Source organism: Saccostrea echinata, unplaced genomic scaffold (genome assembly GCF_033153115.1).
Source record: "Saccostrea echinata isolate AGI-Se365-2 ecotype Australia unplaced genomic scaffold, CSIRO_AGI_Sech_v1 ptg000001l, whole genome shotgun sequence".
NCBI classification, from domain to species: Eukaryota; Metazoa; Mollusca; class Bivalvia; order Ostreida; family Ostreidae; genus Saccostrea; species Saccostrea echinata.
In genome coordinates this window covers 43,106,209-43,125,746 of record NW_026889750.1, presented here as the reverse complement: position 1 = coordinate 43,125,746, position 19,538 = coordinate 43,106,209, and the positions used below count along the sequence as shown (strand labels likewise).

Below are 19,538 nucleotides of genomic sequence, written 5' to 3'. Positions count from 1 at the left end.
TGAATTGAAAAATATTTTTTGATGATAACAGATTGCAGATTATTTTTATTACACAAAAAGCCATTTAGGACCTATCAAAAATAATTTTGAATTCGAGATGATGAATTTTTGAATTGTTTGAACAAATTTAAATCATTAAAACATTTCTTAATTCGTTGAAATGATTTATATTTGTTTTTACATATTTGTTGAATTTCTAATAAAAAATTCAAAAAATTGTTATAACAGATTTATTTCGTTTAAAAAATTTCCCTAATTTGTCATAACGAATTAAATTTAAACGAATTTGTTATAATGAATTAAATTCAATAAATCGAATTTGACATTTAGGGCCTAGAGAAAAATGTCTATGAATTTGTTTAAACGAATTTCATTCGTTACAACAATTAAAGAATTCCTTTACATTTATTTAGTTTGTTATTATATAATTTGGAATTCCTTTAAAGGAATCTCATCTGATTATAGCAATTTTTTGAATTTGTTATAACGAATTCAAAAAAAAAAATCATACGAATTAAATTTGCTTAACAATCTCGACAATTCGTTAAATTGATTTCAAAAATATTTTTTATTGGTTCTAAATGGACTTCCATAGCTTTTTTGTATATTTGTCATCACATATTCAAAAATTCCTATACCAAATCATAATTTTATTAACAAAGTTGACATTCATTATATCGAATTCAAAAATATTTTTGATAGGTCCTTTCGCACTAAGCATATAGCTTTTGTGTTAAATATATAGGTCACATACTGACAGTAAGTAAGCATGGACCATTGATTTACATCTGACCATTAAAAGTTCGTATAAATCAAGATCAATGGACGACCAGTTGCAGACGACATTCCAGTACCAGACGTCAATTTACGAGAGTTTACCAATAATATGGACATTAATGGAATTAAGACTGAATCTATGGGATGTAAGGAATTATCTATGAGTACGTGAAAATTGCAAATGTAGACCTTGTATTTATTCTTTAATCTAGATATAATTTCTTTTAATCTTAGGTGAATATGTTTGCATTAATGTACGTCTGATTAAATACCTGTATTGCAATGACATACATAACTTATTTGTTTCGAAATTTAAAATTACTCTCCATATCTTTAATGCTTCAATAAATAATATGGACTGTTAGAAATACATGATGCATTTTCATATATATACACATTGCTCTATATATTACACGAAGTTTATATATCTGCTGATAGTATTTCTTTTTTATAAAGCATTTTTTTAATGTTTAATTTTCATTTCAATTTGATTTAATGTTGCTCTAAAAAAGGAAATATATTCTGGAATCGACTCATTTTCCAAACAAAATAGGGGACTCTTAATAATGGATGAAGAAAGGAATCAAATGAAGAGTTGTAAGTCATACAAAATATTTTAATAAGAATAACAATTGAATATCAAGAAATCATGCTAATAATGTAATTATAAAAATATTTATATAACAACCAATATGGTTAATATAATAAGTCTTTGTCTGATATATTAACAAATCTAAGCCTCTTATACAAATAAAAATATAACAAAGACATACATTCTCAACAAATCGTGAACAATTAAAATATAACGTAAATATGAAACTAAATTTCACTATATTTTCTAACAAACAACATCATAAAGTCGATAATGGCAAATTAAAATGAAATGACAAAGATAAAGCTAAAAATCTGAGCTTACTTAAAGATATTTTGTTTTGTATTACATTTCGCATCAATTCATGTCAAAAATTCATGTAAGAAAATACGTGAACAATTTTGATGTATGACCATAAACACAGATTTATTTGCTAGGAATGGCGTAGAACCATATGTTTTAAATCAATTCAATCGACCGTTTCCAAAATTCAACTGAATAACATTATTCGGAATAAATGGTTAACGTTTACGTCAATAAGGACTGATATGAACCAAATCGTATTAATTTATTTTTAATTAATCAATCAATTAATTGATCAATCAATCAATAAATTAATCAATCAATTTATGTATTTATTTATTTATTATAAGTTATGTGTCAAACATGCATAGAATGAATTCAAAAAGAAATATCATCTGATATGACGTCTAAGATATGGTCTAATTCAAGAAGTTTTTATTCACTGTTTTGTGTAATTGTGCACTCTCTGGTTGTCCTTTTTAATGATGTTATATAGATTTAAGTACTTTTTCCACTTGAAAAAAACATGAAAAGATGTTAAAAAACTCTGTTCTTATTTTGTGCTTAGAACTATATGGCATCGTAAACAAATAAAATTAAATTTAAAAAAAAAAAACATATAAAATGCACATATTCACAGCGACAACAGACAACATGCTAAAAGCATCATTATCAATTTTTATGTGCATGTGATACATAGTATCAATATAATATACGGATAACTCTTGTCAGTGGCATTATTTTAACAAGAATAATTAAATATTGCTTCATTACAGAACATTAACAATTCACATAATAAATAATATGATTACAATTGATTCACTTTTGTCATCTTGGTTCGCATAAAATAGTTAATGAAGGATTTCATTTGTTTGTATATATGACTAGTTCAGCCTTGACGTCAAAATTTTGTGTCCATTCTTACGACGGTTACCCCTAAGCCATATTGCTGAGTCTCTCTTTCAAACGTCGAATCGGTTGGAAAAACATCAATGTTTATAGATGGTTGTCTCGCCGTACTCCTTTTCTGACAAGTACAGTTCGAGTTTAACGACTGAAAAGTAATAATCAAAAACATTTCATAATTTTGTTAAATTGATAATTATTATTCAATATAAAGCATGAACTGATTAATTCTCTCTCTCTCTCTCTGCTCCGTGATCGGGAGGTCGTGAGTTCGAATCTCGGCCGCGACAGACCTAAGTCGATAAAAAATAGGTAGCAACTGTTCCTTCGCCATGCGCTCGGCACTTTGAAGTGAAAGTTGCGGGTCCTTCGGATGAGACCTTAAAAACCGAGGCCCCGTGTCACGGCAGGCGTTGGCACGATAAAGATCCCTCACTGCTCACTGGCCTTGAGTGCCGAGTAAAGGTCAAAATTTGAAGCCCTTCACCGGTATATGGTGACGTCACTATATGAGTGAAAAATTCTCGAATGGGACGTAAAACAATATACAATCAATCAATCAATCTCTCTCTCTCTCACCAAATGGTGTTTTATAACATGGATATGGATTAATTATTTTAACCATTCAAAAAGTTTATACATCGGAAGTCATACAAAGGTGTTTTAACTCAATGGAAATACCTGCATAGCCTCTAACTTCTTTTTAAGTAATGCGCATTCTTGTTTCAAGACATTTGATTCAGATGCCTCAAATCTTCTCTGTGTAAAAAAGGTTTTTTATTGTTATCATTTCAAGAGCAGAACATGAGATATATACAATATCATATACGGAGATCTTCTTTCCGTCTTGTTTTTACTTTCTTCTCGAAATCATTTTTGCTTACCTTGTGCCTCATAAAGGCAGTAAAGTTGTAGATGATTGGATTAAGGGCGGAATTAATAGGGAGCACTATGACAATGATCCAGTCATAAACTTCACTAGACACATCGATTTCGAAGAAGGTCAGTAGGCCTGTTCGACAAATATGTTTTTATTACTTCTAAAGTTTGATTAATACATTACTTGTATATATATCAATACAAACTTAGTATTATGATAAAGGTATTTTAAAAAGCATATAATATATGAAGAAAGAAATTTCCAGAATTGAATCAGGAACATTTATATTTATATTCAATTTATTCAGATATTATATATACAAACTAAAAAGTGCATCATGCTGCATTCACCAAGTTTACACACCTATTGTTCCGATCGGGATCCAGCAGAACATATCTGTAAGGACTATAGCAGCCAGGCTTTTCGTCAGACTTATTTCCCTTTGCTTCGACCTTGAAGAAGTAACACTACTTCCAACTTTTATAACCTCTACGAAAATCGCAATTTGTCCGATTAAAATTCCCGTGAAAAGAAGGAAGTTCAAACCAATGAATACCGCCATGGAGTACTGCCATCCCGATTTTTTGACAACGGATAGAGGTAAGGATATGCAAATTCCAGACCTTGCATAGTAACTGTCAAAGAATGTAGTCTGCATAGGAATTATAGGCAAAAGACCAAGAAAAAGAGATACAAGCCAGGAAAGAACAGACAGGAAAATCGCTCCACTTCTTGTAAACCCCCTTCCAGAAAATGGAAATTTTATAGCTATAAGTCGATCCATTGTAATTAAAAACACAAGAAATGCTGATGTTTCACTAGAAAGCGTAGCAAGTATTCCAGCGATGGTACAAAAATAGCTGTTTCTCCAAGTGTAGTCCTCTAATCCATATCGCCCATTGTATACTAAATTAGCGATAGCAATAATGAAAAGATATATGCCCATAACAAAGTCTGCCCAGTTTAAATTAATTGTGAAAATGAAGTGGGCCCTGGCTGATTGTCTCTTGAGATAGATTATCTTGTACCAAAACACCGCAAAATTTCCAAAAGCAGCAAAGAGTGCAATGTACCAAATACCGACATTTAGAATGGGTACAGCTATTAAATTAGTGCAAGAAGAAATCTCATTTTCAGGAGCTATGCACTTTATATCGTATATATTTCTTGGCTTTGCACAGCAAAGAGAGAAAAAATCTACCTGCATTAATCTCAGGCTCGACAAGCCATCAAACATTCCCTCCGACACCTGAAACTTGTTATTCTGAAGATAGAGATATCTCAATTCTTCCAAATTTCGAAAATATTTTCCTTTTAAAGAGGTTATCTTATTGTTAGACAAATCTAATATTACAAGACTTTTTAAGGAATAAAATGATTCGACCTCTATTGTACTGATTAGGTTTCTCTGTAAATAAAGGTATTGTAGCTTTTCTAGGTTTTGAAAGAAAGACCTTTTGATACTTTGCAATAAATTACTAGATAAATCTAGAAAACACAAGTTGCTCAGTTCCTCAAACGTTTCGTCATCGATCCATGATATGTTGTTAGACTGTAGATCTAAATACATGAGATTAAAAAAATAAGTGAAGTCCTCCAGGTGCAGATGCGTGATTCTGTTGAATGACATATCAAGAGTCTTCAGAGTCTTAATATAAGTCTTATCAAGAGATTTGACCACGCTCTCCAACAGGTTGTTTCTAATAAGTAATATTTCTGTTCCCCTAAACACATAAGATGTCTTAAGTTTATTATTACTCAGATCTAAATAATTACTTTCCACGCCCTTCACAGTATTGGTTTGGTATATGTTACAATTATTAAGGACTGCTTTGTTGTGCGAGGTATTCATGGATGATGCATACTTGGACCAAATTTTGTATATCACAGTAGCATTGGACAAGATGTTTCGTTCAAGGTTCACATAGGGCAGATGAAGCAAAGCTGAAGCACTGAACTGTTGAAGGCTCCCAACCACATGAAGGTACATAAAATAAGTGAAAAAAGATATTGAATTTGTTTTCAAATTCGTAAATTGTACGTAATTTACTACTTGGTCAGGTATATGGATCGTCTCTATGGTGGATTCGGTAACCGTGAGTTTTTCCACTTTGACATAATCAGTGATGTTCAGAGAACGAATGTGGGATGAAGAAATATCAAGATGATATATCCCCTGTCCTAACTCCGTAATGTTGAGAAAATCACAATCCACTTCAGAGAGCTGAGCGAAAAAGGTGTAGGCGGAAGACGCAGATCTTTGACAAAGGTAAGTATCTCCATCACAGTCACAAGTTGAAGGACAGAAAGCCACACAAGATGTCTTGTTTTCACGAGGACAAAAAGGGCAACGAGATGAGATATCTAAGTCTGCTTGTTGCGAGGAATTTACGCTTGAATGGTTGCTGACTGCTATGTAATCACCTACAAATATTTGCAAACATTCAGGTTGCTATAGATTCCTTTGATTTACTGAAATAGGCCATTTTCAATTTTTATCGTATACACTACATACTGCTGTGTAAAATACAGAATCGAGACAAGTGTACTAGTTTTTGTGAGCTTCACCATGACTCTTGAAAAAAAAAATCCGAACAAAAGTCATACATGACATTTATTGTACAAAAAGCATTTATGCAAAAGCAAGGGTAGAATATTATGAATATGCCTCAAACATTATGTAATTTTAAAAAATCTAAATATATGATTTTTTATCTCTATTTTTAGACCGAATATGATTCAAATAGATCAGAAATCATGAAAATATTTTGGTGTATTCCAAACAAGCTTTGTCCTTAAAGTTAATCATGCATATTTTCAAGTATTCAGTTCCAGCAAAGGAAGAAATTAGAAAATGGCCTATTGACAATTTCCAGCGCATAATTATTGGCCTTGAGGAATTTAACTACCTGAGAAAGACAAAGCACAATATTTTTTTCTATAAAAAAGACTCAGTACTATGATGCTTACAGTCAGTTAACTTGTATTAATTTTATAACTAGCTGCAGATCTGTAGCTCGCTGGTGTGAAAAAAATTGGAATGGACGCCCAGAGAGCTACAGTGTCTCCAATTAAAAAAGTGTATATTAATTGCGCAGAAACGAGTGAGGGGTTTTTGTTTATTTCACCATATATTTCAAAATATTACTTACCGTGTGTTCCTAACATATTTTATTACTACTTCCACAACGAAACTGCATCTACAAGTCATGCACGAAGCGCTTTGGACCGACTTGTCTTGCTACCCAAAAAACAGTATAAATAGGGAAATTTTTCGATGGTCTCAATTTCAGGTCCAGGAGAGCTATAATCAACGGTTTCGGGAAATATTTTGTTGTGGAAATAGTAGAAACACATGGTTAGTAAACGATTGGGATGGCAGCATAAATAAACGGAGAAATAAATTGAGAAACAGAGCACTCTTTTGTGCGCAATAAATATACACTTTTTATTTCAATGGGTGGCACTATAGCTCTCTGGTCGTTCATCCCAATTTTTTCATACCAGCGAGCTACAGATCTGCAGCTATTATATAATGAAATCATGCCATACACTTTGTGAATTTAATTTTTTTTAAAGGTTTTACATGTTTTTTCATCCGACATATCTTCACAGTCTTGCTGAGCATCACAAACAAGGGTAGGTGAAATGCACTCTCCACTGGTACAACGAAATGAGTCCAGAGGACAACTAACTAAAAATGAAGCATATAAAACGATGTTAAAATACATGATCTTAATGTCTTAAGTCTTTCGAAATCAAACCAAGTTAATCTTTGAAGCTAAAACACATCAAAATCAGTTTGACTTGATGATAATTAATATCAGATATATAGTACGCCTCAAAGAAACCTTACATTATATTAATTGAAATATATATAATAAATCTACTAAAAGATCATGTCTTTACCTCATTTGAATAAAAGGCACTTTATAAAAGTCAAAATGGATTGTTCTGACATAATTAAAACAAAAACAAAAACAAAAAACAAAAAAAAACATACCATTACATAATCCCTCTGTGACTTTGATGTTGTCTAAATTCACGATGTTATCGCCCTCGTATTTAAACCAAACTCTAAATATTATCTGTAAAAGAAATCAGCAAAACATATACAAACACTCCGCGCGATGACATTCCTATCCGACACTTCTTTTTTCAATTTTAATTCCCCTAACTTTAATTACTACCATTAGAAAATAGTACCATATCTTATATGAATTTAAGCATATAACGGGTAAGATTGACGAAGTACAATTTTTCACGGGGTGGGGGTAAAAAACATTTTCTGTTTTCCATTGATTTCTATAGTGAAAAAATACGTCTTTTACAAAAAATTATAGAGTTATCTCTTTGTTTTTTATTCTAAGAAAATAAAAAAATATATATATATGAAAAAATCATTCAAATATGTTTTTAAAGTTGGCCTAAAGGCAGGCGGCAAAACTATACTTTGTAGTTCTTTGAATTCTACCGTTCACGGTAGCTCAGTCGGTAGAGTGCTCGCTCCATGGTCTGGAGGTCGTGAGTTCGAATCTCGACCGCAACTGACCTAAGTCGATAAAAAATGTGTAGCAACTGTTCGTTCTCCATGCTCTCGGCACTTTGAAATGAAAGTTGCGGGTCCTTCGGATGAGAAATGAAAAAACCGAGGCCCCGTGTCACGGCGGCGTTGGCACGATAGAGATCCCTCACTGCTCAATGGCCCTGAGTGCTGAGTAAAGGTCAAAATTTGAAGCTCTTCACCGGTATATGGTGACGTATCTATATGAGTGAAAAATTATCGAATGGGACGTAAAACAACATACAATCAATCAATCTTTGAATTCTCTCAGAATGATTGTTCGTAGTTCGTGTTCAGCAGGACTATGCTAAAAGAAGAAGAGCATTAAGACTTGGATGGTCAATGTCTAAACACTGCAGAGTTTGTTTATGACTCAAAAGCATGGGTGCAACAGTTGGGGAATATTTCTAGGAAATTCAAATGAAAAAGATCATTTTTTCAATTTCATCAATCTTGTAAACAGTACAAATCGTAAACAGGACAAAAAAACGAACCCCTTGGAACATTTGAAGTAGGATCAGTGGCCTAGGAGGAGTAAAGATCTCATTACGACCAGTCACACGCATCGTGAGCCCTCTGCTGTATTGATCAGGTAGATGGATAAGCCTTTAGTCAAAAATAGTATAACAGCAATGAATTGGAATAAAACATGTCAGTCAGAAAACGATCTAAAAATATGTTGTATTTCACCATTTTGGATCTTTGGGCCCGTGTGACTGGTTTCTGTGACTAAAATTATTGCTTTGAATGTACAAATCATTTCATTTTATTGCATTGTGTTGTGATTGGTAGAAAAAAAACTTTACAGTGTTGACTTTAAACTATTATTGCTCTTCTACTTCTTTCAACTACAGTCTACAATCCCGCTGGAAATTCATTTCAAGTGTTATTAAAATAGTTGAAAATGATTTTCAGATATATCGACGGCGTTTTATCAATGAACAATATTTACTTCCATTCATATGTCTATTCGATAGATCCCAGTAAACTTGAAATTAAAAAAAGAAACACACAGAATATAATCTGCCACATTTTCATATTTGGATGTTTCACTACCAATAGACTAACAATACTAACAATAAGAGCCAAATAACAACTCAATTGTTACGAGATGACTGCAGCTTTTCCATCGTCAACTTTTCTTATGTATGTTTCCGCAATCACCTGCATATGGTTTTTACGTCTCTCAACTTTTACAATACTCAAGATCATGTTCTCAGTATGATCAATTTTTAAATCGAGGCAGGCTTCTGACAGATAGGGTGATGTTAAAAAAATGTCAACAAGTCAGCATTTCGTAGATTCTGTGGTAGTGATAATGACCTTGTTAACAAATATTATCATTGGGTCTCTGCTTTTCCTATACAGAAGATATATGATCTGTTTTGGTTTCTATCTTCCTCTTTTTTTATTCCAAAAGCACAATCAAAACCTTAACAGTAGTATGATGGACTTCGTATACATAAAATATCACAACTTTGAAATAATTGTTTTTAATTTAAGGGTGCGGAATGTAACGCCCTTTTTTATATACTGTTAAAGTTTGCAAGTTTCAATTGCGTTTTTCTTTGTACGTTTGCGAATATATCGTTCACGGTAGCTCAGTCGGTAGAGTACTCGCTCCGTGATCGGGAGGTCGTGAGTTCGAATCTCGGCCGCGACTGACCTAAGTCGATAAAAAAAAAATGGGTAGCAACTGTTCCTTCACCATGCTCTCGGCACTTTGAAGTGAAAGTTGCGGGTCCTTCGGATGAGACCTTAAAAACCGAGGCCCCGTGTCACGGCAGACGTTGGCACGATAAAGATCCCTAAATGCTCAATGGCCCTGAGTGCCGAGTAAAGGTCAAAATTTGAAGCCCTTCACCGGTATATGGTTACGTCTCTATATGAGTGAAAAATTCTCGAATGGGACGTAAAACAGCATACATACATACATATATATATACGTTTGCGAATATGAAGGAAATCGGGATTTTTAGTTATATCAACAGAATAATAAAAGAATAACCAGTTTGAAAAGTTTATCGACATATCATGAATCTTACCCTAAAATTTGGAATGAGAGGAAGATCCACAAAACTGTTACCACTGATCCACTCTTCTGAACGACCAGTCAACCAATGGCCTCTGTGCTCCTTCAAAATGGCGTCAGTCTTAGCTTCTGTTATTGTGGGCAGATAGGACACAATAAGAACACTCTGACCTTTCATGGAATACGAATAATGGAGGCATCTGTAGAGAAAAAATCCTGGCAGTTCCTCGCTCAGAATGTTGGATGTATAGAAGGTGCTGTACTGAGTATTAAAAGGAGGCTCAACACCTTTGTTACTGGAGCTGAGAACGAAACCATCGTGGCATGGAAAACCTTAAAGACACGGGATCACAAGACAAATTTATATATTGAAATATTTCTGATTATTATAAAAAAGATTTAAGTCTTGAACTCATGTTTAATAGGAAAGTCTTTCAAAGTTTAAATGAATTTGAAAATTTAAAAAAAATGAGTTTGCTTCTATTCATCGAGAACATTATCCTGTATTCTATATATACCTTTAGAATTATCTGTCTGTTTACTATCACATAAATTATGACGAGAAAATGGATCTGCGAACTTGAACCCTACGTTTCCAGCGCATGTGTCTTCAAGGTCGTTGGAGGTGGGAAGACGTGGACACAGAGCCCAAAACTGATTACTGCCCGTAGGGGACGAAAAGTTTCTTCCAGTGGTCCACCCACACATGTCCTTTTCAAAATCACAATCAACTACAAACACAGACTTCATAAGAATTGAAGGTATGCTATGTTAAACTCTGATATTAGATGTTACAAGAGTTTTTAAGTAGTTCCAGTATCATGCTATTTTCATTTCATTTCAGTGATCTGTGTTCAGTGTAGATTGGATATTTTAACAAATTAAGAAGGTAGTTTGATTATTTCTTAAATATAACTAAACTTCTATTATGAAGTTCAACCAAGACCCTGATGTTAATAAATTTGATACTATTGCAGTTTGATGTAAAGGAAGGTGAATGATTTTTTTTTCTTTTTTAACAAAGATGACATATCATTTAAATAAAGACAGAAATCTAGAGCCATGTTTTTCAAAAGTATATGCGGTTTAATACAAATGAAAAATAAACAAATATTTTCAATGCTGGCGCTATAGTAATTGAAACAAAAGCAGTTAATCAAGTTCAACTACGAAAAACCTTTATTTATTACAAAGAAATGTGAAGATAACGAAAAATTAACCAGCTCGAAATAAATTGGAACAATACAAATTGGGAGCAGAGCAAAAACGGACCTCTAGAAACATCAGAGGTGAGATCAGGTGCTATAGAGGAGTAAGCAATATATAATAATAGAAGTAAAGTAAAAGAAAGAAGTAAAGTACCATTTTTTTTATTTTTCAAGTACATGTTTCATGAAAATTTCCAGATTTTTAAAATGTTCTATACATAGTAAATTGTTAGATAATTGTCAGATTTCATGGCAAATAAGTCATTCATAAAGACTCTTTCTTAAAGATATGAAATGCAATAAATTATCAATCAATTTCCCTATGTGATTTTGAATCATTGTGAATAGGTTCTCATCGTAAATGGGTGTTAATCGTCTCAACGAAATAGTAAATCGATTTTCTGGTCATCATGATTCACTCAACACCTTTTATTTTGATATGAATCTAAATGAATACTTGATAATGTTAGAACTAGAAAATGACAGGACAAACGAACCACGTGCCGAGGACGCCAGCAGTTGTAAGGTTGCCGATGATGGACCACTCATTAATACGACACTGAGGATACAGCACTCAGCCAAAACCATAGTAAGGTAAACCATCTGAAAAAGAAAAGACATTTGTCATTGTGAGAGAGATGAGCATCAAAATCATTTTAAATTTTTCCTATTGCAAACATAAGAATTACTATAATCAGCATAAGCATGATTTCCATGTTTAAATTTATTTTTATAAAACATATATACATATATGTATTTAAGTTTTTTTTTTACTTTTCAGGTAATTCATCAAATTATTAAATTGGACAATGAACAATTACTGTATTACTCCGTCCATCTTTAAAAGATTGCAACTGTTGAGAGAGATGAATTATATTCTCAAATCAAACTGCTAATGCAGGGTTTACAAATTGCAATGTGAAGTTTTTGAGACTCTGGTTTATTTATTTTGTTGTGAGATACTTCTCTTATGTAAGAGTAACATTGTTATAACTGCCATTGTATTTCCTAATTACATTTTACAATTAACATCCTCTTAATGCGGTTATGATGTCTTTGAAGGCTCTATAGATATTTTCAGAATAATGTTCACATTTGCATTACTATTCTTTGATTGGAAGTTAACTAGTTTAATCTTATAAAATGATAAAATGCATATGTCTTAGGAGATAATGCAATATTTAAATGTTGAAAGAAAAAAGTTTACCATTATTTTTTAATAAAACAGATTTAAATCATTTTTGATTTTTTTATTATTTTTTTTATATCATATTTAAATTTTTAAATCATTTTATGGTTAGTAAAATGAAAAAAAAGGTTTCGATAACGAACAGTGATCGTGAGCTCTAATTTTTTTAGGGATACGGAGCATTCCGTAGTCAAATTTAGTATAAAAAAGGCCAAACAATTGGTGAGAAACACGTCAGCCATTATACGATCAAATGAAAGATATATTTATGAACAAGATCATTTTAACAACCATAGAATTTAGGAAATTCTGACTTCAAAAGAGGTTGTTGAAAACCCTGTTACATCAACTTATATGTCGGTAGCCTGCCTCGGTTTAAAAATCGATCGTACTTAGAGCATTTTCTTGAGTGTCGAATAAGTTGAGAGACGTCAACAGCATATGCAGTTGATTGCAGAAAATTAGAATATTAATAGAGAAAGTTGACGATGGATACGCCTAAGTCATCTCGTTTGTCATACAATTTAGTACTTACTGGGTCCTTATCGTCTATAGTCAGTAAAACATTTAAATATGAAACAAAACTTACACCCTTATCGTATATTTTCACAATATAATTACTCAAAGTTTGTCGATTAAGTTATTTAAATAAACAATCCACAGCTAAAATTAAACAATTTTGCCATTATTAATTCTTTTCGCAGTAGGTAATTTCATTGAGGTATATATTTGTATTGTATTTTCTTTGCATAATTGTTTGAAAGTTCCTTTCTTAAAACGTTTTCTCCAATGCCAATAATTGTTGATGCTTATGCACTTGGAATGAATGACGTGATTTAATCTTTCACCCGTCCATCAAATTACCCCCTTATTCATCATTAACTTCACATTACCTTTGTGGATATTGGAATGTCTCATGTAAATATTTGAATTTGCGACCTTAATGTTGAAGAATGATTCATCATATTTGAGTGTTTTATACCATTCTGTAAGGAAAGTAATTGTCTGTTTTAAATTTAATGTACGTCATCTAGAATTTAAACTTAATTTGTGGATAAAATTCAAATGACCTTTCTATGAATTAAGAACTGTTGAAAATGTTTTTCAAAATCGGAAGAAAATACTGCTGTTGTAAAGAGTGCTAAATTGAAAGCGTAGTATTTAGACTGAAGTACACTAAAAGAAATGAATCATCCGGAAAAAGTGTCTACGAAAATAAAATGCAACCTAATAAGAAATTAACAGAAACTACTTTGTATCAAAAAGCTATCCTAACTTGAAATGAAAAATAAATAGGAATTCATCTAACAAGGAACGAAAAAAGTCAACCATCATCCTAGAAATTTTGCAATTTTAATCTTAATTTAAGAAATAAAAAAACAAAATGAAATTTTATATTTAAATTACGTGTCCGTTAAAATGTGAGGTACCACTAGTAAAGGCTAAACAAGTAAAGCCTGAAAAATCTGATAGTTACCCAAAGCTTTCTCCAAGCGTGAAATAAAATTTTACAGAAGAAAAGAGACTTCAAAAATGATCCATTATTGTTCATCTGCTCCCCAAATATCGACACGAAATATAGTTCCTATGACCACATTTTTCTTTAAAAATGTAAGTTGATACATCAGCTCGGCCTACATTTTTTTCTCGAAATGAGACCAGGGTAACAGCTCTGAAAATCAAAACTCACCAAGACTGTCAAGTAAGAGAAGAATTTTGCAATGTAGAGGAATAATCGTAGAACAGCAACAGCACCACAAAATTATGTTTGTTAAATCACAATCCAACGTATCGGCGCTAAGGACAAGTGGAAAATAATGATTGCACATTACTTATTGTATCTTCGATAGGCAACCAGTAAAAGCACGTGGTAAACCCCATTATCCAATTTTCAACGTTCACCCTTATCTACCATGATAATAGCAAGGTTAAAAACATACAGCTTCGGATTATGATAGAAACATATATTCATAGTATTCCCTTGTTAATAAATCGTTTGTTTAAGAAATAACATCCGAGAATAAGAACAGTTGCATTCATTATCCCTCCTAGGCCCTGATATTGCAAGATATATATGTATCTATAAAATAAAGACAGGTATAGCCATACTGAGTGCACTGCTGTTTGTGTGGGTCCCTGACCTCATCAGAATAATTTCCGTTCTTTGAATATATTGAATTTTTACAGCAGTAGACTGGTCGAATAGAATATAATCACAAAACATGGTAGAGTTAATGTCCATGTTATTCATTGACGTGTGATGTAGAGGTAGTCATATGTGTATTCTTGAAAAAATTAATACTTACAAAGCTACTATTTGTGTTTTAATTGGAGAAAAAATAATTAATCACAAATACTCTTTCATCAAGTGAAATGTCTCATCATTAGCTACATATAATCGGGTTTATCAAAATACAACTCCATACTTGACCAAAACTATTGAAAACTCATTCAACTTTTAGCTTTCGTACATGTTGTCTCTGTTGTATCATAGCGATGTTTGTTTTCTGATATTGTATACAATTAATGTAATTAGCAATCGCTGTTATTGTGATTTCATCTTTTTCGAACTAAAAAATCATTTGGCTTTAAAAAAAGGAAACACTGGCAGTTTACAAAAACATCTGACGGAAAGTTGTCAAGGATCTCACCCCTTCCAGTTGTAACGGAACTTGAAGTAGCTAGGTATTATTTATGGCCCAACATGGCGGGTTTACAATCTTTGGGAGTATTTGATTTTTTACCTGAGGGCTATAGGTTCAACCATATTGTGGAAACCCTCTAGATTATTGGTCATATTAACTGCCAGTGTCGGATTTGAACCAACTCTGATATTAATTGTCTTGACAGAGGGTTAACACACTAGCTAGTGCTAGGAGTGTGGTCTCATTATTTACAATGCCTTGACATTTTTAGACGGGACCCTGTCTATCAGCCGAGGCTTCAAACGGAAGCTAACACTGTGGCGCCTAAATTGAATCTACGCTGAGGAAACGAGTGCAGAAATTAATTGCTTTGGTAAAAAGACTCAAACACTAAAGCAATGCAGAAAGAAGAAAGAGAAGATTTTTCTTCACAAATGAAAATTAATGCTTATACATTTAAAAAATAACCTGTTGAAACTGTTGAAAACATAATATGTAAAACAAACTTTTGGATGAGTAATGTTTTATCACCAATTTATACCGATTCCTGTCTGTCAATCTTTGCGTACTTTAGGAAATGTTAAATTAATTCGGATTTTGTACAATTTGGACCATGGAATAAAAGTGTCACAGCTTTAAATTTGATAATCTGTTTACAAAGATAGATTTTAATTTTCATTTTTTAATTTTTAATCTCTTTCAAAATTGTTTTATATTACACTGTAGTGTCAAAACAAACTGAAATCTGCAACAGTAGTTTATTAAATTATGAAATTGATTTATATTTGTATGAGTACTTCGATTAATCGTTTAACTCTATCTACCTGATGATGAGAATATGCTCCTGGACTATTTTTTGTCTTTCTCTGCAACATACTGAGGACACCAATCATTCTAAAGATATCAATTTAACAGTGCAATAATCAAAGAAGAAGGTATGTTTGACTTGGATGTGGACTTATAACTGATGTTTCCTAAAAAGAGAAACCATCATTAACTTAATAGCTTGTTTGATCTGTGTGCATTTTATTCATTTACAAAAAGCGTATTGCGAATGTTCATGTATATCAGTTTTATACGTATTTACACTTGTAATGTAGGAAGGGATATTTAATTATTTATATGCAATGTAAGATGACCGATTTCACGCAGATAATGTGACTTTTGTTTTCTACTGTATCGACACAAATCACCGGCACCTGACACATTATTTCTTTAAAAACGTTAATTATTTAAGATTTTAAAGATCTTAAAATTCAATTTTGTTTTGGTGGCAGTTTGTGTGTGTGTGTGTGTCATAGGTGATGTCTGACGACCAAGCCTTTTTAATTCTACATATTTCATGATTAGATACACAAAATTTACATGAAAATGGAAGAAGATAATGAGCATGCTGGTAACATTTCTTTGTAACATTGTTGATACCCTTGTATCATCAACTTATTCATCAGTGTTCTCCAAAACACTTGATGTGGCCTTCGACTTTAAGATATATCGACGATGTATTATCAATTAACGATAGTTACTTACATTCATATGTTGATTTGCTATATCCCAAGGAACTTGAAAGACACAAAAGAGTCTGCCACATCTGTTTCATATTTGCATATTTAAGTGACTATAGACGTTAAAACTAAGTTGTAAGAAAATCGACATGACTTCAGCTTTTTTATCGTCAACTTTCCTTATTTATGTAGTAACATGCCGTATCATCTGCATGAAATATGGAATTGACAGACAGCATTCAGACTCAAAGTCCATTAAAACAATACACATTGGGAGCAGAGTAAACATGGACCTACAAAAACATCAGAGGTTGGATCAGGTGCCATGGAGAAGTTAGCATCCCCTGCCGACCGGTCACATCCGCAGTGTGCTCTTTGACTTGATGAACAATTTCTAAAACGAGGTAAATTATTGACAAATAAGTTGATGAAACAAGAATATCAGCTGTCTCGTTTAAAGTCATCATTTCGTAAGTTCTATGGTCGATACAATGACCTTCTCAGAAAATACAATTTATCATTGAGTCAAATGCTGACTGACGTTTTTCACACTAATTGTTAGGCCATTATTTACACACTGAATTGTCGACGGATTTTCCCGTTATTTCCCGATCATTACAAGGAGCACACGGCGGGTGTGACCGGTCGGCAGGGGATGCTCACTCCTCCATGGCACCTGATCCAACCTCTGATGTTTGGAGGTCCGTGTTTGCTCTGCTCCTATTTTGTATTGATTAATGGACTTTTGAGCTTGAATACTGTTCGTTATCTCCATATATTTCATTGGAAAATAACAGAAAAATCCGTCGACAAATCAGTGTGTTAATAATGGCCTAACAATTAGTATGAAAAACGTCAGTCAGCATATGACTTCATGATAGATTGTATTTGCTGACAAGGTCAATGTATCAACCATGGAATTTACAAAATGATGACTCTTAACAAGACTGTTCATATTCTTGTTTTATCAACTTGTTTGTCAATAACTTACCTCGTTTTAGATATTTTTCATACGTAGAACATGCCCTTGTGTATCGAATTAAATGAGAGATATATACCCCATATGAAGGTGATAAGGGAATGTTGATGTATATGCAAGAGAAGTTGAATTGAAAAGTTAAAGTCATCACGTTTACCAAAACCTTTGTTGTTAGATTACCATTAACGTCTTTTCAAGTAAAATATCCAAATATGAGACAGATGTGTCAGACTCTGTGGTTTCTTTTATTTCAAGCTCACTGAAATACATCGTGTCGACATATGAATGGAAATAACTATTGGTAATTGATAATACGTTGTCGTCTAAATGTCGCGTTGAAGGCCACGGCAAGAGATTTCTTAAAATTTTGAATAAATTCTGCTTCATATGAATACAAAAATACGGGGCGCACTTGGCATTCGTGGGAATTCCAACAGATTGTTGGAAGACCTGGTCTTCAAAAATCACAAAGATATTTTCAATCAGAAACTCAAGCATCTTTTTCATATCAACTTCAGAGTACTTGTGTGTACAATCAGAATGTTTTTACAAAATAATTTTGCAAATGACCAATGACAAGGTAAGTAAATTTAAATTTAAAGTTCCATTTTTATTGAAAAAGCAGCTGCCAATGATGTCAAAATGCCCGGCCTTTGATTTATCGTGGGAAATGTTTGTATATAGAGTTGAAAAGTCGTAAGATTTTTATTGTTATTGATTTTGGTGAAATTTTGTGATTTCAAATTTTCCAGAAGTTCCTTGGGATTTTTAAGTATCCACGTCTGATTTATACCACATCTCGAATATATATTGTTGCACAGTACTCCTGAAGTATCTCCACTGCTGTTAATATTTTAGTGTTTACATCTTCAAACTTCTACTCAAGAGCATGCTCCGAGTACGATCTATTTTTAAACCGAGGCAGGCGTCTGACAGATAAGTTGTTACAAGAATTTCAACAACCTCGTTTAAAGTCAGCATTTCGTAAATTCTATGGTCGTTATAATGATTTTGTTACCAAATATAACTTATCATTGATTGCATTTTGGCTGACTTGTTTCATACCAATTGTTAATTATAAGCCTTTGTTTTTATACTGAATTCGATACGGGATTTTCCGTCTACCTGATCAATACAAAGGGCTCACGGCGGGTGTGACAGGTCAATAGGGAATGTTTACTTCTCCTAGGCACCTGATCCTACCTCTGAAATTTCCAGTGGTCTTTTTGTTTTTTTGTTTTTTTGTCCATTAGACAGATTTGTATTTTTTTAAGGACGTTCGATCCTGAGCTTTTGAGCAGATTTTGGTCTGGAGGTTTATTTCTAAAATTCTGCATTATTCTTAAGTTCTAACATTAAATCTGGATTCTACAATGCAAATTATACTATATCCAATGAAAAAACCGCGATTAAATTCCATTCAAATAGGATTAAAACAGCAAAAGTTTAAGACTTTAAAATATTTTTCTTGCTTGTTAAATTTTTAATGCCCGAAAAATGACATTTTGTGAGTGCAGAAAGGTCAAATAATTGATTATGCGAAGCAATTTGAAATTTTTTTGTCACAATTTTAATGTGTCTTTTTTAAGAGAGAATAATATCATACTTCGTCCCATGATTTATTTGGATAAAAAATATTGGAGGGAAAACGTCGAAGATGTTATTTTTTATTAAGACACAAATTCAGTGCAAAAAGGTCATTTTAAATGTACTGTAGCGCCAAAAGAATCATATTGACCCCATTTTTTGTTTTGATTTTTAATTAAGCTATGTGTGTAGAAGCTAAAAATATACTTGACAAAAAAAGTTTAAGACTTTAAATATCAGGATCCAACGTCGTTAAGATTTTTTTTTAGATCGATCACTGTTCATTATCTTCACCTTTTTCATTAAGAAATTACATGCTCACCATACAACACCATATGTATCTGGAATGTTGCTACTTAAATAAGGGAAGT

At 32.5% G+C, this 19,538-nt stretch overlaps 1 protein-coding gene across 1 annotated transcript; it reads right to left on the bottom strand.

Annotated features, from left to right (window-relative positions):
• Nucleotides 1-2,573: 2,573 nt before the first annotated feature.
• LOC133197617 (G-protein coupled receptor GRL101-like) lies at nucleotides 2,574-11,850 on the bottom strand. Its single transcript, XM_061333728.1, has 9 exons — nucleotides 11,760-11,850; nucleotides 10,573-10,785; nucleotides 10,068-10,387; nucleotides 7,462-7,546; nucleotides 7,045-7,152; nucleotides 3,822-5,882; nucleotides 3,463-3,590; nucleotides 3,260-3,337; nucleotides 2,574-2,726 (listed from the first exon to the last, which is right to left on the bottom strand). Exons 1-9 carry the CDS (start codon nucleotides 11,848-11,850, stop codon nucleotides 2,574-2,576), a joined length of 3,237 nt encoding a protein of 1,078 aa, XP_061189712.1.
• Nucleotides 11,851-19,538: the final 7,688 nt, after the last annotated feature.

Coding starts and splice junctions, on each gene's coding strand:
- LOC133197617 (XM_061333728.1), bottom strand. CDS start 11,850: ATGGTTTTGGCTGAGTGCTGTATCCTCAGTGTCGTATTAATGAGTGGT. Junction 5,883..7,044: donor TATGTCGGATGAAAAAACAT/GTAAAACCTTTA, acceptor AAATATTTGTAG/GTGATTACATAGCAGTCAGC. Junction 3,338..3,462: donor CTGCCTTTATGAGGCACAAG/GTAAGCAAAAAT, acceptor TTTTTTACACAG/AGAAGATTTGAGGCATCTGA.